Here is a 22412-nt window from a genome sequence, read left to right on the forward strand (position 1 = left end):
AGGAGACCCTAGACCCACCAGGCCCCGCCCCACCCTCAGGCCCCGCCCCGCCCATCAGGACTCGCCCCGCCTACAGGCTCCACCCCACCCGGATCTGTAGTTGACAGGCTGCCTGGCCCCGCCCCGCCCCCGCCCGCCCTCCCTCCGTCTGCGACACTGCCAGGCAGGGACCGCCTGCAACACTTCGCTGGAAACGCGGGACGCAGGTTTACAGAAGACTTGTGTTTTCCTTGACCGAGTTCAAAAGTGCCAGGACATGCAGAACTAGACCTGCAGGGCCTACGTCTCCTTCAACCGTAGTGATTTGAGTCTCTGGAAGCATCTCCAAATGCGGTTGACGGTGGCCTCTCGGGCACCAGCGGGGAACGAGGCGGCCGCAGAACAGTGTCTCCGCGGATTCGTTTTCTCTTTGTTTTTAAGGTACAAAAGGAGGATCGATGATTCGGTTTCCTGATGGAGTAAGGACTGCCAGCAGGAAAGTGATAGATGAGAATGCACGCGAGCGTATCCTATGACGCGTTAAAACATATGCAACTTATTTTGGCAATACTGTCTTCTGTTGTTGTGGCCCGTTTCCCATCACACCTGCAAGCTCCTTGAAATCAGAAGCACGAGTCTCAGAGTTGATGGAGTCGCCCCAGAGTGACTAACGTTGCCTTGTAATTTGAAAGTGTATGTGGCTTGTTGACGCTTCAGAACATGTCAGTCCTTTTTTCCCCCCGCTAACGTCCCTCGTCTCTCGTAGGTGTGGAAGAGACACATTGCAAAAAAAAATAAAAGGCAACGTCTACTCAGGCAACTCAAAGGCTCTGTCGTGAACAGGTAAACTTGTGTGCTTCTTGTTTAAATACCCTTAACAGAATTAAATTTTAGTGTTGACCCCAAAAATGGTATTAAATACTGTTTTTCAATTTTACCCTCTCCTCCACAGAAAATATTACTCAGAACTCACTATCAGTAATAAAGATACAAAACACCCTTACAGCTGTTCCATCCCTTCCTTCCAACCGTATTTAAAAGTGAGGTTGCTATAAGTCATGCAGGTTTTTCCCTACTTGGAACAAGTAAGCATGTTCAGTCAATTACAGGAGAACATGCAAATTCAATATAAAGATCAGGCCAGAAAACCCTAACGGATGAACGTTCACTTCTTCAATCAGACGAGGCCATACAAGCAAGCGCATTAGAATATCAACAAGTGGAAAGAGTGTGGGTGCTAACCCCTCTGCTAAAGTGCCAGGAGAAATCTTTCACACCTCAATCCTCTGATAACCCTCAGCTCTCTGATTTCCTTAAGGAGCCAGGCAAACAGGGTGTAGCGGCAAAGGAACAAAGGTGCAGAGTGAAGACTCGAGAGACAAAGAAATGACCTGAAGGGAGAGGATTTCACAAGAAGTGAAGCAGATTTGGCTGGGGAAGGAGGCTGATCACAAAAAGCTTTGAGCACCTGGAGTTCAAAGTACACTCAGGATATCCTTTAAAGGGTTGGTCAGCATGGGGAATGCAAATCTGGAACTCAGGGGAGGTGTCAAAGCTAAGGATATAGAGTAGGGAATCATTCTTTTAATCACTCTGTTGATATTTGTTAAACCTCTCCTGTGTTCTAGATGCACACACTTCTAAATTGCCGGAATACAGCAATGAACAAAACAGAGTCCCTCTCTCATGCTTACATTTTGAGGAAGAAGACAATAATAAACAAGTGGACAAATGATACATAAATTCACGCAATGAGGTCAGCCAGTTCTGTTTAAGTGAGGGGAGGGCGCTGGGGCAGTGCAAGATGGGACAGGAAAGGCACTCGGATGGTCGCAGAACTTCTTCCTAAGAAGTGACAGCAGAGGCCTGGGAGAAACACAGGAAGATGAGCTTATCCAAAGAGAACTTACAAAGGGGGCAGAGCACTGGTGCATCTCACACTCCCCTCCTCTTTCACCTGCACTTGGTGTCGCTGCCTAATTCTTCCCCCTCTTCCAGTTCTCTCTCTGATCCATGCCCCACCCGACAAAAACTCAGATTTGGAATTAGTGTCTCCTGTTACTAGTGGCTTCCCGGGGCCTGGAAAAGGTCCTAACACAGAATAAGTGCTCAGTAAATATATACAAAGAAAGGAAGGAAGGACTGAGGGAGGGAGGGAAGGAAGAGAGGGAGGAAAAGAGGGAGAGAGGGAAAGGAAGGAAGGAATAAATATCTGGAAAATACAGAAAAGTGGAAACTCAAACATAATTCATAATTCTAACACCAACCTTAATACAAACAATAATTTTATACATGGCCATAAATTTAAGGGTTTTTAATATGATGGTAATTATACCATGAACACATAGTATTTTTCAATGTTTTTATCACTGTGTAAATCTCATTTCTATTAACTGCCTAACTTTCCATTGAGAAGAAATATCTTAGGCTACTTAACCCGATGAATAAGTATGGTAGTTTAATTTTTAATAAGTATGGGTATTTTAATTTTTCAAAAGTGCACAAACTTCGTAACTGTTGAATATCTGTTCATGAAACGTCACCATTATGTATGATAAGAAGGAAATTTGCAAAATGTATTCTAAGAAATGTTAAGCTGAGCCTTATATTCATTCTGTAGGAACCTATTATCAAATGCAGAACAGCAAGAAGCCAAAGCTTTAGTCCTTTCTTTTAGAACGAGTCCAAATCGGTAAGATAGGAGGGGGTCATGGGACCACCCTCTAAGCCTGTTTCAGTTATAGGGACGGGCAAATGAAGCTGTTTTATTGGACAAGCTGGATTCAGCAGGACGCAGAGAACAATGTTATTCCTTCTCATGACCCCTGTTTTAACTTGCCCTGGTGCTTTCTTTCCCTTTCCCTGGATGACGTATCTGGCATTGCATGGGCCCTAGCTTCCCCATCACTCTTAGATGATGAAAATCTTCCAGTCCCTAACGTGGACACATTTTAGTAACTGAAAATCCTATCCAGGGTAATCATCAAAATGCCAGTCCAATCCAGTGTAAAAATTCTTAAATTTTTATTCTGGTCCATTTGCAGTCTCACACTGCAGTTTAGAAGCATAGCTCCAGGCTCAGGTTAACTTCCCCTGAAACAATGCTTTGTGATTTTACAAACTGGAACGCGCCTGATAGCATGTCTTTGATCAGAGGGAAACAATTAATTAGGCCCCTTTTGGAAAATGTTCTCCACTTACACAAAGAGAAAAGTATAACAAATCATTATTCCTTTGTTTCACGAGTCAGCACAAAGCTGTTTAGCTTGGAAATAAAAAGATGAGGATATTGTGGGCATGCCATTCAGTGAAGTCCTAAAGAATAAGTAAAACCATAAACAAAACAGGGAGAGGAAAAAGATCTCTAAGGGAGAGAAAACAGCACCTGCAAATCATGGAGTCAAAAATAGCAATAAAGCTGAGGAACTTCTAATAGTTCCCTACGAAAAGGTCAGAGGGCAAAATTCGTGCTGGAGCCTAAAAAATATGACCACGCAGTCATGAAGTCTCTATGCCACATACGGAGTGACTGGAGGGGATGGGAAACCCCTTTCAGATTTTAATCAGGTTAGGCGATCATAGCTACATTTTACAAAGATTCCTCAGGCAGCAGAACTGAGGGTGACGTAAGGAGACAAGACTTAAACTAGGAACAAAACCAAGGGGAAAATCATATCCGTGAAATTAAGTAAAAAGCTTCAAGAAGGGCGTCAGCAATGCCAAGTAGCTGAAGTGCCCATAGGATCTGACAACAGGGAGGCCATTGTTGACTTTGTTCTTTGCTCCAAAACCTACAAGAATTTGTAGGATCCAGGGTCAAGTTATTCAGCGTGGCATACAAGGCTCATCACAGTTTAGCACCAATCAACCTTCTCAGAGTCTTCTCAGGCCACCCTGCCAACCATAATATAGTCTGTGTCCGAGACCAGCTGATACTAATAAATAACATTCATGGAATACTGACTACGTGCCAGGCACCTACTAAAAACCTTCTGTGATTCAGCTCATTTGATCTTTCCAACTATGCCGTGAAGTACATAAAAACCTCAACTGTCAGGTAAGGAAAATGAAACTAAATATCTTACTTACAGATCTACAGCTATAAATGGGAGAGCCAGAATTTGAACCCAGGTCATGCAACTCCAAAGCCCCAGCACTGTGCAGTGTTAAACTACAATATTTATAAAATGTAGTCACTTCACTTTGCCTGGCTTTCCTCGTGGGCTCCACCTGCATTGTCCCACTTGCCTGCATCCTCTACCCACCCCTCTCCGTCTGATAAGTCCCTAAGGCGCAGTCCTAGAATCACTACTTCTCAAAGCTTTCCTCAACTCTTCCAGGCTGCTTCTTCTGTATAATCTGAACATTGTACATTCACATTGGTGCTATAGCACTGATCACATTTTTATTAATCATATTTCATTTCTATTCATTGCAGTGCATTTTTCCTTGTATCTTAAGGGCCAGCGCACAGAATTATTCAACAAATGTTACTCAGACGTTTAGGGTTTAAATGAATGACTGCATATGGGTGGATATTAACTCCACTCCTAAGATCAGTCAATAAGGTTTTATTTTGGTTTTTACCTCTGTTCAAAATGCTTTTGGCTGCAAGTAACTGACCACCTGACTAGCAGTAGCTAAACTGATAAGGGTTTGTTTTTCTCTCACGTGCAGAGGAAGACTGCTCTTCTGCAGTGTCAGGACCAGCACCCCAGTGACGTGGGGACCTTCTCTCCTTCTCATAAAATGGCTAATACAGCTCCAATATATCCATATTCAGTGTAGGAAGAAGGAAAAGGGAAGACACCCATCCTGTCTGTTTTATGGGAAAAGAAGAATTTTCCCAGCAGACTTCTATTTCTCTCTCATGAGCCAGAACTTTATCACATGGCCACCCCATAGCTGCGAGGAAGGCAAGGAAAGTGAACACAGTTGTCTCTCTGTATGAGGAGCAGGAGGGAGGGGGGATTGGTTCCAGGACCCCCGTGGTTTCCAAAATCCTTGGATGCTCAAGTCCCTTATATAAAAGGCCATAATATCTGCATATAACGTACACACAGCTGTGTACTTTAAATCATCTACAGGTTACGTATAATACCTACTACAATGTAAATGCTCTGTAAATAGTTGCCGGCTCATGGCCAATTCAAGTTTTGCTTTTTGGAACTTTCTGGATATGGAGTTTCCACAGGTTTATTTAGCTTTTCAAGTCTCCATAGTAGGTTCCAGCAAGATAGTAGGGATTTGTGAGTGATCTCTGGATCAGCCTACAGCACTGTTCTAATCTACATGGCAAAATTATGTTTAAATAATCTGCAGAAATATTAGAAAACAGTACAACTGATAAGATTTTAAAAGATGTTGTGTAGTAACATATCAAGGTACATTTTTCTGAAGGATGGGGCAGGGGTGATATTGTGTGCAAGTAATCTTTCTTGGCCTTGGGATGGGAATTTGGGCAGATCCTATGATTTTTCTGCTCACTCTAATATAATGGCAGTCCTGAGGTCACTTTAAGTTATTTCAATTCTATGATTGGAATAAGTTCAGCCAAAATCATTACATAAAAATTCAACCTTCAATCCTCATTCGAAGGTCAGTTTTCTCCTCACTGAAGCCATCACCACCCCACACTAAGGCGGGTGGTCAGAGCCTTCCTAGAGGGAAGGGCTGGGGTGGTGGGGGTTCTCCTCTCTCCTTGTTCCCCCAAATAGTCAGCTGCGATTGAGCCCACACAGGCCAAAGCCCTGAGACAGGAAAGGAAAGAGGGTGGTCTGTTCCTACTTGGCTGGGTGGACCTGAGCCCTATGGGCCTGGCAGGTGATTGAGGTCACCCTTTCTCTTCCTTACCCCTGCGTTACTGAGCCTCTGTGTTTGATAAACCTCCCCCCGTTTCTGCTTTCCCTCAGATCGCCTGACCTTGAAGGAGCATGGGGAGTCCACCGTCCTGAGTCAGGCTTGCTGGTTTCCCCTCATTTTGTCTCCATGCTTTCCTGGGGCATCCAGCACCTGTCCTCTGCCTGCCACAGCCTCCACTGCCGGTGAATATCCTAAAAACACTGAGTTGGACCCTTTAAAAGGTGAATTTTATGGTATGCGAATTATATCTAAAAATAATAACATTGTCGTTGATGCGAAGGCAAAGGCATTCCCTGTACCACAGTGTGTAGGGTCCCTCTGGGCACAAACATTTGTGAATGTGGCTACTTTGACTTTTCTGGTGAGTCCAGTGGTTTGTCTATTTAACCGTCTTCTTAAGATGCTCTGGGTCTTTTTCCAGAATGGTCGGAACTGACATCTTTGCCCTCAAATACATACAGGAACAGAATGAAATACAAACTCCTTAGAAGGACATTCAAGTTCTACCTGTCATGCTCATCTCTCACTCCCCGCCCTTGCCCCAATTTACTCTCCCCGCCCCCCCGCCCTGCTCCCACCTACCCTTCCGGGCTCTGCTACAGCCTCCTGAAATTAACTCCCCAGCTCTCTCACGTGGTCTCTGCCTGTATTCCCCTTCCTTCCCCAATGTCCACTCCTCCTTCAGATGCACCCCAAGTATCCTTCGCTGGGAAGCCTGATGCCTCACAGGGCACCGTGGCTGCAAGCCTGGTGCTTACCTTCTAGATGACTTCCCCCGTGGACCCCACAACTCCACCATCAAGGCCTTACACAGAGTGATCCTCTGCACGGAGGATCTGGGCTTCAACCAGTAAGGCAGAGCTTATCCGGCAAAGCCACGTTCAATACAAGCCAGACAAGTGACAGAACTTCCCTTCTCTTTGTGCCAATGGAGACACGGTGCCTTAACTTTTTTTTTTTTTGAAATAACTTTGATTTTATTTGTAATTGTATATATTTGCTTATAACTCACAAAGAACATCAAAGAATTTGGCACTGAAATCTCATATTGCTGTGATTAAAAGGAACCTGAGAGCTTGGATAAGGGCAGGGCTAATAATAATAATTTGACTGTGATATCTTATCCCTGAATGCTTTTGACATATTTTATAGTGTTCTTTAAAAGCTCAGTAAATATAGTATGGTATCCTGGATTGGATCCTGGAATGGAAAATGATACTAGTGGATAACTAGTGAATACAAATAAAGTCTGGAATTTAGTTAATGATAATGTCCTAATGTTGTATCAGCTAGAACTCTTATGATTGAAAGTAACTGAGGCTCAGCTCAGTGTACAAGGAAAATGGAACAATCAGGAGTTTATCTCAGATTAGACATGGGATGGTACAAACTTCTTTCTCTCTATTCTGCTTCTCTCTCTGTCTCTCTCTCCTCTGGATCCCTCTATGTTGCTCTAAAAGAAAACCTGTGTACTTCACTAAGATGCCATAGTTAGCCCCAACTAGTTATCTACTTAACATTCCAAGTGGAGGAAATGTATGCTTCCCTCTCCAATATCTATGTATGAAAAGTGCTAAAGAGCTAAAATCTATTCTAGTTATTTATTCACCCTTGAAATGATTACTAAGCCTGTTCACTTTGGCCATCCAAACTCATGTGATCAAATAAGAACCAATCAACTACAGGGAAAAAAACTGTCTTCGGAAAACTGAATCTATGCAGTCATGTCACCAACATGTATGATCTCAAACAGGATAGGGCTTCTTTGCTACATGATCCCATAGCATCCTGTATATCCCTCAGTGAAATTATTCTAAATCATCGCAAGTCTGCCTTCCTCATAAGATCATCTTTGGTGACTTGAGTTATGAAATATTGCCTTACTCATCTTTCTATCTCCATGTTTATCTGATGTTAGTAACTATAAAATATTTGATGAATGGAGACAGAAAATAAATCAATATGATGCAGCTAAGAAAAATAACTGGAGTTAGCACAGAATATGTTCATATTCATTTTTGGTTTTTGGCATTTAAGCAAAATTAATTTTGTTTAATGGAGGCATTAGATTTTAGTCCATGCCTCTGTTTGTTTCTCTGAGGTATAAGTGACATGTAATATTAGTTTCAGGTGTACAACATAAGGATCGGCTGTTTGTATATATTGCAAAATGATCACCGCAATAAGTCTAGTTAACATCTATCACTACACAGTTACAATTTTTTTCTTGTGAAGAGAACTTTTTTTTTTCTTTTTTTGTGGTATGCGGGCCTCCCTCTGTTGTGGCCTCTCCCGTTGCGGAGCACAGGCTCCGGACGCACAGGCCCAGCGGCCATGGACTTTTAAGATCTACTCTTAGCAACTTTCAAATGTACAATACAGTATTATTAACTGTAGTCACCATGCTGTACCTTAAATCCCCATGGCTTATTTATTTTATAAAGATGCTCATTTTTAACATAGCTCTGAGATGCTAGCTTTTCCCATCTTCTTTTTTTTTTTTTTTTTCTTAATGTATTATCCATTTAACTTGAAGGTGAGGTTCTACCCTCAGCATTTTCACAAATGAATGAGAATCCACTGGAGCATATGGTTTCTAGCCAACAGGTGAAAGAAATCCAGCAAGGCTCTTTAAATCCCATTCAGGATGGGAGTAAGGGTGGCCCAGGAAGCCTGAATGATCATCTCAGATTCTCACTTATTCTTCCCTTCTACACAAGGAAGGCAAATGGAGATAGAGGAGACGGTGCCTTAACTTTTATTTTTAGTTCCATTAAACATGCTCTGGGAAATGATGTCATGTTTCTGAATGAACATGCCTCCCTTTCCTCCTTCCAAAGAGGGACTACGAATTCCCTAAACTGCTGTAAAAGTTTTGAGAAAATAGGATTGTATAGACTTTACATGATGCTTTTGAATCTATTGTTAATGTGAATGAGAGGTAGTTGTTTGGTTGCCAAAAATCCTAGATTATTCAAATAGCTTTGCCAAAGCGAAATTAACCAGGAAGGGCCTTAAGTGTAGTCATGGTTATATATAGCAATGGGGTAATCCGAAAGAACTTTGCATTAGGAAGGAAAAAAGTGACTCAGGCCCTCAGATTTTGTAAAGGTGACACATCTTGAGCCATATTAGCCATTTCAGGGAATAATAAAACCACATGTGGTTTCTGAATTCCTCTTCCATTTATGACAACCTTTATTACACATCCTCTCTTGGAAAGCTTTATAGAAAATACGGAGATAGAGTGAGCTAACTATAGCAGTATGTACATTAAAATAAATGTACTGCATGCTAATAATTAGAGTGTTTTAATGGAGTCTCAGCCCTAGACACAATGGTAGGAAACTTACGACATAAACCTATGAAACACTCCATCATAAAATTGATTAAATTGAACATAAAAAACGGAAATGGTATGAGCCACGAATACCATAGTACACTCTAATACACTTCTTCCTTTTTTCCGTTTCTTCCAGCTATTGATATTGTGCTTTTCTTTTAGGAAGTTAATAATTTTCCTTCTGTTTTGTCCTTTATTTACACAAGTTGCTTTTCTTCACTTTCCACCTGTCTCCATCCTCCACCCCTTGTGTGGAGGTGAACTGATGGTCAGACCCGACCGCCCCCCCCCGCCGCAGCCCCGCTCTCACGCCTTTCCATGGGAGGGATGTCACCGCTCCGAGCTCACTTCCTCACCTGTACGACCCTTCCTCAGGGTTACGGTGAGGTGAAAAGGGCTGTCGCTGACCTGGGAGGGTCGCATTTATTCATACAATAAAAATGCGTGACAAGCACGATGCGCTGGCGGCTGGCATCCTGACAAAGGAGCACGGTTCCCGCCTCTGTCTGGGCGCGCGTCAGCTCACGGAAACGGCACCCGGGCAGGCATCGCGAGAGGGCGGCCTCCACACCCTTCTCACCCTCATCCTCCCCATCTCGCCCTCCTCTGTGGCTCTGGCACCTGAACAGTCAAGGCCAATGCCAGAAAAACCGTGAAGCAGGCCAGTGGTGTCTTGGGTACTCTTCAGCATCTTGATCTGAACTTCACCTCCTCTCCTAATGCACTCTGCACTTTCATCTACTGCTTCCCCAGCTCTGCTGAGTTCAGTAAGCGTGACCTGTGCCCATCCTATGTTCAGGCACTCTGCCGGGTGCCCAGAAATCAAAGACCAATAATGCTGTTAATAACCACCCCAGTGCCCATAAGCAGCTCAAAGACTGAAATGATACACAAACATCATTTCAATATGAAAGGGAAAGTGCTAGAATAAAGAAAAGCTCCTGCGTGTGTCACGGTGTTGTCTTCCATTAAAGGTTTTCTTGGATGAGCACTGCAGCCTCAAGTCCCCGTCAGGAAAGAGACTGCCCTCCTGGTTGATTCTGTGTCTGGACTGAGATCTGGTTCTTCCTTTTCCTCCTTCATTGTCTTTACTCCCAAGCGTACCCAAGGTCAGCTGCATCCTTCACGCCGTCGTGGATCTGCTTCCCCGCCAGGCACATCCCTCCTGCTCACGAGGAGTCCCACTCCAAAGTGGCCCTGGGATTCCCTTCAGGTGCATTTCCCTGTGTCTGTGTGTGTTTAGAAATAGAATTTATTTTTCTTTCCGTCCCTTTAAACCTTCTTTGGAGAAGACCACGCACACGGGCTAACTCTCAACAAGACGTATCCCTCTCGATGCCATGGCGCTGTCTCCTCGGATCCCCACTTGCTTCTTCCAGCAGGAAGGCAATGCAGCCTATTCCTCTCTCTCAAGGATATTTCTGTTGCTGCGTGGGCACTAGGTTCAGAGTTTGGGAAGGTGAGTCACCTAACTCCCTCTGAAATCGTATCCCAGAGACCATTGTTCACTTAAAGCAGTCATTGGGATGGTGAGAAATTCAAAACCACACATAATAATAATACCTGCCATAATGAAACACTTAACTGGGCACCAAACACTTCTAATTTAATCTTCACGAAGATCCTATGAGGCATTTTTATTTCTATTTTACAGATTTTTTTTTTAAAAAGAGATTCAGAAAGGTCATAACTTCCCCAGACCACACACAGGGCCAAGATCTAACCCCACTCCGTGCAAACCCATACCCTGTCCATACCCCCATATGGGGTTGTTACTGGTGCTAATAGAGATGTTTATCCTGGGAAAACATGACTCCAGGGTACACGTTATACTGTTCAAATAAGAGAATGGTTTTCATGTATAAAAATTTCTGTGGCTCCAGAGACAGGTTTGGGATTCATTCTAAGGAAAAATATTCCACCAATTAGAACAATACTCATTTGTATCCATTTATCACCGACCACATGCTGAATCTTTCACACCCACTGTCATATTTAATTCCCAGGTAAATCTACAAAGAAGACATTATCAACCACATTTATAAATCAGGGTTCAGGACCCAGAGATGGTAAGTAATTTGTCTAAGATTTCCTTGCAAATGCCAAGTGTCAAGACTGGAACCCAGGTTTCCATTCAATTTCCTTATTCTATGCTGCTCCCCGGAATTGAAGTAAAGGGGAAACACTTTGCTTGAGATTCTAAAAATCTCACACAGTCAGCATGCTTTAGGGATAAAAGTGCCCTAAAATCTCTCCTAAGAGCTAATTACAATCTTGTATTATCAAGCACGTGGCAATTTTACAGTCTGGCTGGATGTATAGGCAGCACAAAAGCCCTCACACACGTGCTGGAAAACACTTTTGAATGAATATGGTAAGTCAGACAAAGACAAATATCATTTCAAATATACTTATATGTGGAATCTAAAAAAATGGTACAAATGAACTTATTTACAAAACACACATAGAGTCACAGATGTGGAAAACAAACCTATGGTTACCAGGGGAAAAGCGGGGGAGGAATAAACTGGGAGATTGGGATTGACATATACACACTGCTATATATAAAACAGATAGCTAATAAGGACATACTGTACAGCACAGGGAACTCTACTCAGTACTCTGTAATGGCCTATATGGGAAAAGAATCTAAGAAAGGGTGGATATATGTATATGCATAACTGATTCACTTTGCTGTACATCTGAAACTAACACAACATTGTAAACCAACTACAGTTCAATAAAAATTAAAGATAAATATGTAAATAAATGTGATAAATATATAAGCATGAATTACAGAATAGAGATATAGACATATCTATATGTCTATATAGATACAGACAGCAAAAAGGGTGAGATTTTAGTTCTGTTCAGTTAATTATAGCCAATTGAGTTACTTGTGTAAAAATACACTCCCCTATGTTTAGGTGTTAAGCAGTGTCTCAGATAGAATCCCTAGACCATAATTTGATTAAACTAACATCCTTGGGATCAGAAGTATTTGAGAAATGAGTTTATTTATGAAAAATGGAATCTTTTTTATTTTGTCATATTTTATTTTTAATATTTCTTGCTTACATTCATTAAAGATTTTTAAAAATAAAAAAATGTTCTTATTTATCTAATGTCTAAATATTTGGACTTGGAGTAATAATGTCAATGAATGAACACTTCAAAAGCTGACCATTGTTTTATCTCTGTGCAGAGTCAGCGCCACAATAACTTGAAAATATGAATCATAGAAACTGTGTCCACAAAATTACAGATCTGTGAATTTGTGAAAAACAAGGTTCTGTTTTTTCCCTTTGCTTTATATAAAAAGAGGAGCATGCTACAGCCTTCCTCACACGGAAGGGTTTGTGAACAGCTTCATGCATTTGCTGTTTGGAGAACAATGATAGTAGTTGGCAGGCAACCACTACTGGAGGGGACACAAAGGAAATGCTAGTTAGAAGTAGGTCAAGAGAGCTTTTTAAGGAAAATTGGGAATGAATCCATAAAAAACCAAAATGACTGAATTTTACATGATTACTGCAATTGAACAGACGCTTCATCTGTTAAAATCCTACATTTTTGCTCATTTCCCGAATCATTTCAAATTTTCTCTTGATAGGATTTTATTGGATAAATTAGATAGTTATAAAATGGAAAAAGAAGATGTCTATTTACCGACTGCTTCTAAAAATGAATATTTCAGAAGCACCAGGGACAAAATTTTTAAATAGAGAAAGGGTAGAATAATATTCAAATGTACAGTTTTTCTTTCAGAATTCACCTAAATCTAAACAAACCGTATGATTGTTCACTATTTCCAAAATCTTTATAACTATAATGGCTAAGTAATTTACATTAAAAACTCATCAGTGGGGCTTCCCTGGTGGTGCAATGGTTGGGAGTCTGCCTGCCGATGCAGGGGACGCGGGTTCGTGCCCCGGTCCGGGAAGATCCCACGTGCCGCGGAGCGGCTGGGCCCGTGAGCCGTGGCCGCTGAGCATGCGCGTCCGGAGCCTGTGCTCCGCAACGAGGGAGAGGCCACAACAGAGAGAGGCCCGCGTACCGCGAAAAAATAAAGGTATAGTAAACACGTGTGGCGGGTCTGTAGTACATCATTGTCTTTTAAAAAACACATTTGCCTTCATCTTTCTCCACGCAGGTGAAAGGAACAAATTAAATACTGTCTGAAATCCATTCATTCGGGACTCTGCACTCAGCCACCGCTTCCTTGCAACGTGAGAACGGTCAACTCCTTTTTGTTTTTTTCCCCTTTTGTGGGCAGTGGGGAGCAGGTAGCAATTTAACTTTACGTCAAAATGTCAAATGGTTTGGCTGTGCCTTCAGAGGCCAGATGTCACAATCATATGCAATCACTTTTATACAGCTTTTCTGTCTTATATTTTCTACGATTGTTCTAGGGATTTTGTTTTTTGTTTTTTTTTTTCTATTCACTCTTTGAGGGCTTTTTCTACAGAACCTATTTACTTGGTCTAGGAGGTGCTGTAGCTTTCAGATTGAGTTTGCCTCTGAAAAGAATGAGCGTTTTGTTTCTGTACTGTTTTTCGATGGCTACTGCTTTCAATCATAACAGACTAGGAGTGAGAACCATTTATATTAAAGTTTCACATATAAATCGTTTTGCCTACTGCTTAATTTAAAAAGATCATCTTGAGTCGATCTGACTCTATGCTATCACTTCTATATGAGATCCCTTCCCCCAGCACCCCTCCCCAGGAGATTCAGTAAACGAGATAATTTAAAATCCTGTTTCATGCTGTGTAATAAGTTAACTTTCTATTATTCTGAAGAAAAAGCTATCAGTTGACTTTTCAGCGAAGGGGACCTTCCTAAGCAGTGTCTAAAGGGCAATGATTCCAACAGCCATGAATGTTAAATAACACATGTGTTTCTATGGCTGTGACTGTTCCCCTTCTCCCATCTGTGCCTTCTGGTGACTGCACCGAACTTGCCCCGGTTCCGCACACGAGTCCCTCCTTCCCCGAGAGGAACCTGCCTGGAGCGGAGCAGCCCTTGGGGCTCCTCGGAGGACCACCCTGCAGAAGTGCCCCCTGACACAGCTGTACACCCAGGGCCCTGCCACAAAGACCAGGGAAAAATAAGACGTCTAAGGGTTTGCTTTAACACACTGACGCAAAGAAAAAGAGAGTCATGAACAAATGTGGTGGGTTTCAATCATCACTGAATCTGCCCACTGGCTACATGGATGTTCACTGTAATAGTTCCCCTACTTCTGTGGATGCCTGAAATTTCTCATGATAAAAATTTTATCACAAGGTAGAGGGGTACCAAGGGCAAGCATAGGATTTCTGTCAATCCCAGGTAAGAAGGGTGAAAGCCCAAGCACCCCTCCACATACACCAATACTTTCCCTTCGCCCCATGGGCCCACTCTCCACCCTGCTCTGGGCCCCCGGCCAGAAATCCCCACCACCAACCAAGAAGGACAAGAAAGACAGGTTTGCAACTGCTCATTAGGCTGGGATGGTGGTGGCAGCGCCGTTCCTGGGGCACCTGCTTGATGACAGATGCTCTGGACTGTGGGTGAGCCATCAGTGCTGGTTTCTGGAGGACGGAGGGATGAGAGCAATGGTGCCCTTTTCCATATCAGCTACTACACAAGTGTCTACATTCACAGTCTCTGATCTAACATTATTATAGGCATTGTTTTCCCCATATTATGAAAAGAAGTAACTTACTCAAGGCTCCATGACTAGTAAATGGGATTCCAACCAAGTTATGTCTGGCTCAAAAGTTTATACTCTTCCCATTACACAATTTGTTTTCTCTTAAAGGAGCTGGGAGGGTGCTTGCTGAGTTGGTTTTGTTGTGTTTGGATGCAGAGGTAGGTGTCTAAGGAAGAGAGGAAAGAGAAGACATAGAAAGGACAGGATGGGAACCACCCTCCCCTCTCTGGCCGCACATGAAGGACCGGATGGGAGCCTATGAGGACAGAAGGTGAAGGACCAGTGCCATGAAATACCGAATGGGAATAAGTCCATGCAGCACTGCCTCTTTCCTAGGAAACGAAATCAGCACGGGCTTGAGGAGAAGCCATTCCTCTTCCCGACCTGCCATCCACAGGTTGCAGTCACTTTGGTCCCAAGGGATCCGTTGGGATAAAGTCTTACTGAGGCACCAGCTGCAGGGGTCATGACAAGTGCCCTTGACCAAGAGGCTCAAGTGGAAAGAATGTGAGCAAATTCGTTCCTGGGCCCATAGGAGATGTCACCACCCTGAAGACACCCAGAAGTAGCTGGGGAAGAATTTAAGCCAACAAGAAGAGCATGGAGGTTACGGTCTTACCAACAGGTGAAGATCTGGAGCCATGGAGACAGGGGTGTAAATATTAATTGACCTTATTTATACTCACAAGCTATTGAAACCTAGTAGGTGTGGAATAATTGCTAATCCACTGTTCTTAATTTGGACTCTACCTCCCTGGCTCTATTCCGGGGTTACTGCCACCAAATCCATGACTCCATCAGAAGTCGGTGCTGGCAGGTTTGCTTCGCCCTCTACTGCACACCGGCTCTTCCCTGTCTGGGCTTAGTTTTAATACAACTGGACTCAGCTTATCTGCCTGCTCTCCTGAAGACTGGACTCTGCTCTCTTATCTGAATCTTTGTTACTTTGATTATGGGATAATAGGATATAAATATTTGATCTTTGCCTCTGGGTGCTGGCACAGAGCTCCTAAAACTCTCGGAATTTCCTGAGTGATAAGAGTGTTTTCTGTATGCTGATGGCAGGGCCCCCAGATAGCCTCAGATGGGGGTGGGGAGGGGAGCTGGTCACCCCAGGAACCAACCACATGATTAGAGGGTAGGAACTTTCTGACCCGTTCTGATCTCCAGGGAGGGGAGATAGACTAGAGATTGACTTCAACCACCAATGGCCAATGATTTAATCAATCGCGCCAACATGATGACACTTAGCTGGGAACTCTGGAACGACCACCGAGCTGCAGACGTTTCCAGGCTGGTAAGCACATGGAGGTGCTGGGATGGGACGTGCACCTGGAGAGGGCCCGGGAGCTCCGCACACCTGCTGCCCCCAAATCTTGACCTATGCATCTCTGCCATGAGCTGTTCCTGAGTTGTATTCTTTATAATAAACTGTAGTCATAAGTAAAGAACTTTCTGGGTTCTGAGTCAGTCTAGTGAATTATTGAACCTGAGGGCAGGGGTCCTGGGAATCCCTGAATTTGTAGTGGGGGTAGCCTGGGGATCCCGTCCCTGCTGGCAGCTCAAGTGAAGGCGATCCCGCAGGACTGAACCTGTAACCGTGGCGTCTGTGCTAACTCTGGGTAGTTAGTGTTGGAATCAACTTGAATTGCTGGACACCCAGGAGGTACTGGAGAATTAGGGAACCGATGGTTGTTGGAAAGATCCTCATCAGGTTGTCGACATTCATCTTAAATGACATTCCGACACTGCCAGGTGGTCAGGACATTCTCCCAGCCTCCCTGGACAGACTGACACATGAACCAGCATAGAGCCGTCAGGAAAGGGCCTCCTACACACAGCCCTCCTGGCCAGAACTGCCGTCATCTCTCACCTGGGTTGTGACAGCAAACCATAATGGGTTTCCCCGCCTCTACCCCTGCCCTCCACACAGCAGCTAGAGGGACCTTTTTACAAAGTAAGTCAGACCGTGTCACTCCCTGCAGTGGGTCCCCGTCTCCTTCACGGCTTCCTCTTCATCCATGACTTCAACTCCCTGGCCCTCAGTCCCTCCCCGCCAGCACACCAGTCTCCTCCCTGTTCTTGGAACGTGCCAAGCAGCACCTACCTACGGGATCTGCACGTGCTCCCCTGTCTGGACCATTCTTCCCCTAAATAGCTTATGACTAATTCACTCACCTCCTTCAAGTGTTTGCTCAAATTTCATCTCCAAGAGGTCTTTCCTGAGCATCCTATTTAAAACTGTGACACACGTTCCTACAACACCCCATCAGACTCCCACCTCCTTTTCCTGCCCACTGTTCCTTTTGTTCCATTGTATGAGGTACCATATAATTTAATTATGTATTATGTTTACTGTGTACTGTCTTCCTGTTAGAAAGGAAAAAGTCACAAAAGTTGGTATCTACATCCATTTCATTCCCTTACATAGTCTAAAGATCAGGCATAATAAATGCCCAACACGTGTTAGATGAATGCATGACTTTAAGGACAGAGCTTTCGTAGCGAGCAGAACTCTGTGGGGTCTTCCCGGAACAGACCACCCCCACCAAGTCCTCTGCCTGCCTCTTGTCTGTAGAAAAACTATAGCCTCCTAGGCCTTCCCCGAGTTCCAAAGAGTAAATTTAATCAGAGAAGTGAGAAAACGCAGAAAGAAAGGAAAACAGTCAAGCAAGACAAAATAATAATAGTTTAGCCATTAAACAAAGTCAAGGACCTTTAGTTCCTCCTCCAGGGCTACAGATGATATTCTGAGCCATGTCCTTTATCTCGTCCATCCCCCCATATCCTGGAATCTGCTCTTTGCACTGTCAAATACTGACACTCCAGAGTCCCCCTGAAGGCAATGGAAGGGAACCAATCCCAAAGCAGCCTTCAAGAAGTGAGACTAACTCAATTTTTAGTTTAATGTTCAGATGGTATAGTCAATAATATATCTGCTTTTATCTTAGTGTAACATTTTATATTGCTTATCACATAGATAATCTAACTTCTTTTCCCCAAATACTTGCCTAAAGCCAGTTCCCTGGGAAAGCTCTGTGTGTTAACGCAGTGGCTCAGAGCAAGGCCCATGGCCCACACATGCCCCTGAGAACTCGGGATACAATGCTCCAGAGATCAAGCCCACCCTGGATCCTTTTCAGCTTTAAAACTTATTATCTTGCCCCAGGGACAAAAAGACCAGACAATCAAGTTTTACATAGTTATGGTCTTAATAAGACAGGTTTTAAGTGTCTTAATAAAAGTGTGTTTATAGGTTGATGCTTTAATTATCAACCCATATACTCTGCTCTATGTATTCATAAATGTTGCTATAACCAGTCACTGACATTTTCACTTTAAGTAAATTATAAGTTCTGCGGAAATTTTAAAGTACCCAAAGCCTATAGGATGTAAATCTCTGCAAAGATATTCTCAAAGTTAATTTACACTTTGTTCTAGCTGTAAATAGACTTTATCACCTAGTGACTGCAAAGATCATCTAATCTGTTGGGTTTTTTCACTATATGTTAGATGCTTCAAATCAATCCTGATTGTTGAAAACGTATACTTAGTGTCAGCATCAATGAGTCTATGTTATCACTGCTATTTAAAATAAATTTATAAATGAAATTATTTCTAACAAATCAGCCAACTGATGAGTTGAATGAAAATGAGGTCACCTTTAATTTGAAAAAAACATCTACTTTCAAAACTACATGAAGAAAAAGCACTACATGGAAGCAGTTTAGAAGGTAAAAAAAGAAAAAATCCATAGAAATACTGTGATATAACACATATGATGCTACATGAGGGTTCTTCTTTCAAGCTTAAACAATTTAGCATCAGAAATAGTGAGAAAATTCATCTCAGGTGACTTCTTACAATATTAGAAATAATCAAATATTCCAATTTGTCAATAAAAGTCAGACCCATTAAGAAGTCTCTATAGCTGTGTGAACCACACATCTGAATGACAATCAGTCACAAAATGAATCCCGATTTGTTAAGAGGTTAAGTTCTTTTGAAAAAGTTACACTTATTTCCTCTGTCTAATGAATAAAAATTTTCAAAAGGTAAAGAAAAAAACAAATATTGGGTTTTTTCAATATTTCAAATTTGGAAAGCCAAATTTTAAAAATCTTTTTATTCATTGACATCATTGGGTTACAAGATGTGAAGCCCTACCTGGTCTCTGTGGCCCTAAATGTTGAATTACTGAACACACCATTTGAATACAGCCGTGAAAAACCAGTGAAAGAGTATTTTGTTATACGCTTAAGAAAAAAGAAGAGCACAGAGAAATTTAAGGGGTAATTATAAATATACACCGATACTATATTTTTGCATAAACCCTGAAGCTTATAAAATATGTTCTCATAAATGAGCAACTAAATTTGAGGAAAGGAGCAAATGTTATCTTTTATCGTCATAGTTTATAAAGGAAAAGCAGAGAGCTCTCTCTCTCTCTCTTCTCTCAGCTTATCTGATACAACTCCAAGTACTTCACAGTTGTTATTTAATATTTTCTAAATAATCATATGGCCAGTGAAAGGCACCAATATATACATTTTACGAAGGAGAAAACAGGATACATCTAGTCAACCGTCCATTGTAAGAGCCACACCAGGAAACAAAATCCAGAACCGTATAGAGAAATGTAAGGAGTGATTGTACACCACGGCTTGAAGTGTTATCTGCACAATTCCCGTTAGAACCAGTGTATCTATGGTTGATTCACTTTTACCTCTAAAGAGCTTTCCTTTGTTTTTGCCAACATATGTTTCATATGGGAAAACCCAATAAGCCTTAAAATCACAGTGCAAAGTGTTGTAACTTAAAACATTAACTCATTTACCTATTATCCTTGGTCTCCATTATCACTTGGCCTGGAATATCTGTCTGGGAAAACCATGAAAAGATTTTTCTTTCTTCCAAGTCTTTCCTTTGTGTTTCCTGTAAGCGTGTACTCCAGTTCAGCTCTGCCTGGCCAGTGAGAAGGCTGTTTTCCCCTCAGCATCCACTCATCATCTGATGTCCGAAAGCGTTGCTGTGTTTTGTGTCTGTGTTCCTTAAAGTATGACTCTCCACTCTCAAAAGTGTTGCCTCCTTGGGTTACGCCTTCTGATGCAACAACCCACAGATGTTCTTAAAGTAAAATGGTATTGATTAGCTAATGGGTTTTGGCTTTTCCCCAAAGCAAAGATAAGCTATTTTCATCTGAGAATCTTCCGTATTTCTTTCTGAAGGAGTTGGGGAAGACATGTAGACGTTCTCGGGCTCCGTGTTCCTCACCCTTATCTCAGCAGACATGCAGTACTCCTTGGCGAGCACCTTTCTTCTTGCTCCTGTGATACCTACATCTCGGCATCACTTCTGGGCTCCTGAAAGAAAAATCAAGGAAGGGTAAAGGAAGGGGTAGGGGAAAGTACTCAAAGTAAAGGCACTGACAATGCAGTTCCTCGTGGAAGACTGCCATGGTTCTGAGCTCCAGTGACTTTCTAATTATAAACTGCTGGTTGCACCACAGCCCTGCCAAGTAGCATGGCACTTAGCCTTCCCCTCACCACCGGCAGACACACATCGTAAGCACACAAGGCCGTCTCTATAAATAAAGACATGTCCACTTAATTTAGTTTCATGTTCTCACTACCTGCGCATTTCTCCTCATCCCTCTAGTTCCCCAGCTTCCTCCAAGTGGAATATGTGCTTCCCACAATGTGCCTTTTTTCAGGAACAATACCCTTAGATCCAAGCCTATGACTTTACACATTATAGCTCATGCTTGAAAATGAAACATCTACATTTTAAAAAGAAGAAATTTTACTAGTAATATGCTTAATAACCATTGTTGCCTGCAACAGTCTAACATTTTAAGAAATAAACTAGAAGAAAAAGATGTCAAACTGAAACAATGGTAAGCCAGAGGGATGAATGAAACCGAATTTTCTACCCACTCCTACAAGTATCATGGCTGCAAATTCTTTATGATTTTCAAGGCGCCCTCTTAGACATTATCGCAGTTCTTTGATAAAGACAGAAGTGCGAGTCTGGAAGGTGAGTCGCTGTGCTTCAGCGTCCTCGACTAGCAAGTGAGGGGCTGAAAACGGGAAGACCAGTTCCTGACTTCTTATTCTGTTTTTGCTACCCAGCAATGTTTCCTTTTGGACAAAAGTAATGTAGAGATAATAATCTAAGCTATATTTAGAACACTATAGATTCTTGGATTCATTAAAACCCAGGGAAGAAACTCAAAACTCACTGCAAATTCTTCCCCAAACACTTCCCTAGTGATTTGCTATAATAAAAATATTCCTAGGCACCATGAGTGAGATTAACGGAAACAAGCCAATCCAAAATCTTATTATTCTTTTATAGGAAATCATATATCAAAAAATTTGACTGCCTCCTGTCAAGAATTAGAATAATTCTAGACTTTAAATTAAAATTTAAGAATTAAAATTAAACTAAGGAATTGTAGTAGCAAGAGAATGGAAGCCTTTGGTATGACAATGGATTTTAAAAATTGGACTCTTCAATTTGAAATGCTCGGATTCAGAGACATTATGTATAATAAAGTGGAAGAACAGGATTGATTTATGTGTAGAATGAGAGAATTAGAATGTGTTCTAAGTTATCAACGGCCTCTAAAATTCTATGATTCCAGACAAGTACATGTACTTTTAACTCGACAATTGTGAGAACAGGAATTAATCCAAATATGCTTTTTTTATTAATTTTTATTGGAGTAGAGTTGCTTTACAATGTTGTGTTAGTGTCTACTGTACAGCAAAGTGAATCAGCTCTATGTATACATATGTCCCCTCCTTTTTGGATTTCCTTCCCATTTAGGTCACCACAGAGCATTGAGTAGAGTTCCCTGTGCTCTACAGTAGATTCTCATTAGTCATCTCTTTTATACATAGTATCAACTATATACATAGTGTATATATGCCAATCCCAATCTCCCAAGTCATCCCCCCCCTTTCCCCCCTTGGTGTCCATACATTTGTTCTCTATGTCTGTGTCTCTATTTCTGTTTTGCAAACAAGATCATCTGTACCATTTTTCTAGATTCCACATATATGCGTTCACATACGATATTTGTTTCTCTCTCTCTGACTTACTTCACTCTGTATGACAGTCTCTAGGTCCATCCACGTCTCTACAAATGACCCAATTTCTTTCCTTTTCATGGCTGAGTACCAAATATGTCTTTTAAATACAAAACAAAAGTTTTGTCAGTGAAAATATCCTTTTAAGGAAAAACATAAAATATGTGTGTATTGTTGAACAGATGCAGGCATGAACAAACATGAATGTTTGTGGCAAAACGTGAGCCTCCGAGGGAAATCTGGAATTGGCTATCCTTGGAGCAAGAAGACTTTCAAGGCTTTGCCTGCAGCCTGTGTGGGTTATCCGCGCAGGAAGTTCTGCCACCCTAGGAACATTAGCGGGAAATAGGAGTATCGATCTAAGTGGAACACTGCACGTCCATGCCCACCAGCCCCACTGCATGAGTTTCCATCTCTAATTCCAGCTTCTGGATAC

General features: G+C 42.2%; 1 protein-coding gene across 4 annotated transcripts in view; it reads right to left on the reverse strand.

Moving 5' to 3' along the window:
• Nucleotides 1-22412, reverse strand: part of SACS (sacsin molecular chaperone) — a 76975-nt gene that overhangs the window by 40506 nt on the left and 14057 nt on the right. For 3 of the 4 annotated variants that reach the window (XR_008619049.1, XM_024125911.3, XM_028497412.2), the window contains exon 2: nt 19720-20245. Coding sequence is in view for 3 of the 4 variants with exons in the window: in XM_024125911.3 (XP_023981679.1) it covers nt 19720-19739 (20 nt within the window). In the remaining variant the exon portion in view is untranslated. Of the gene's footprint in view, nt 1-19719; nt 20515-22412 lie in introns of those variants that run through there. The other variant, XM_055089569.1, reaches the window with a different exon arrangement.

The sequence above is a fragment of the Physeter macrocephalus genome, chromosome 13 (assembly GCF_002837175.3).
Source record: "Physeter macrocephalus isolate SW-GA chromosome 13, ASM283717v5, whole genome shotgun sequence".
NCBI classification, from domain to species: domain Eukaryota; kingdom Metazoa; phylum Chordata; class Mammalia; order Artiodactyla; family Physeteridae; genus Physeter; species Physeter macrocephalus.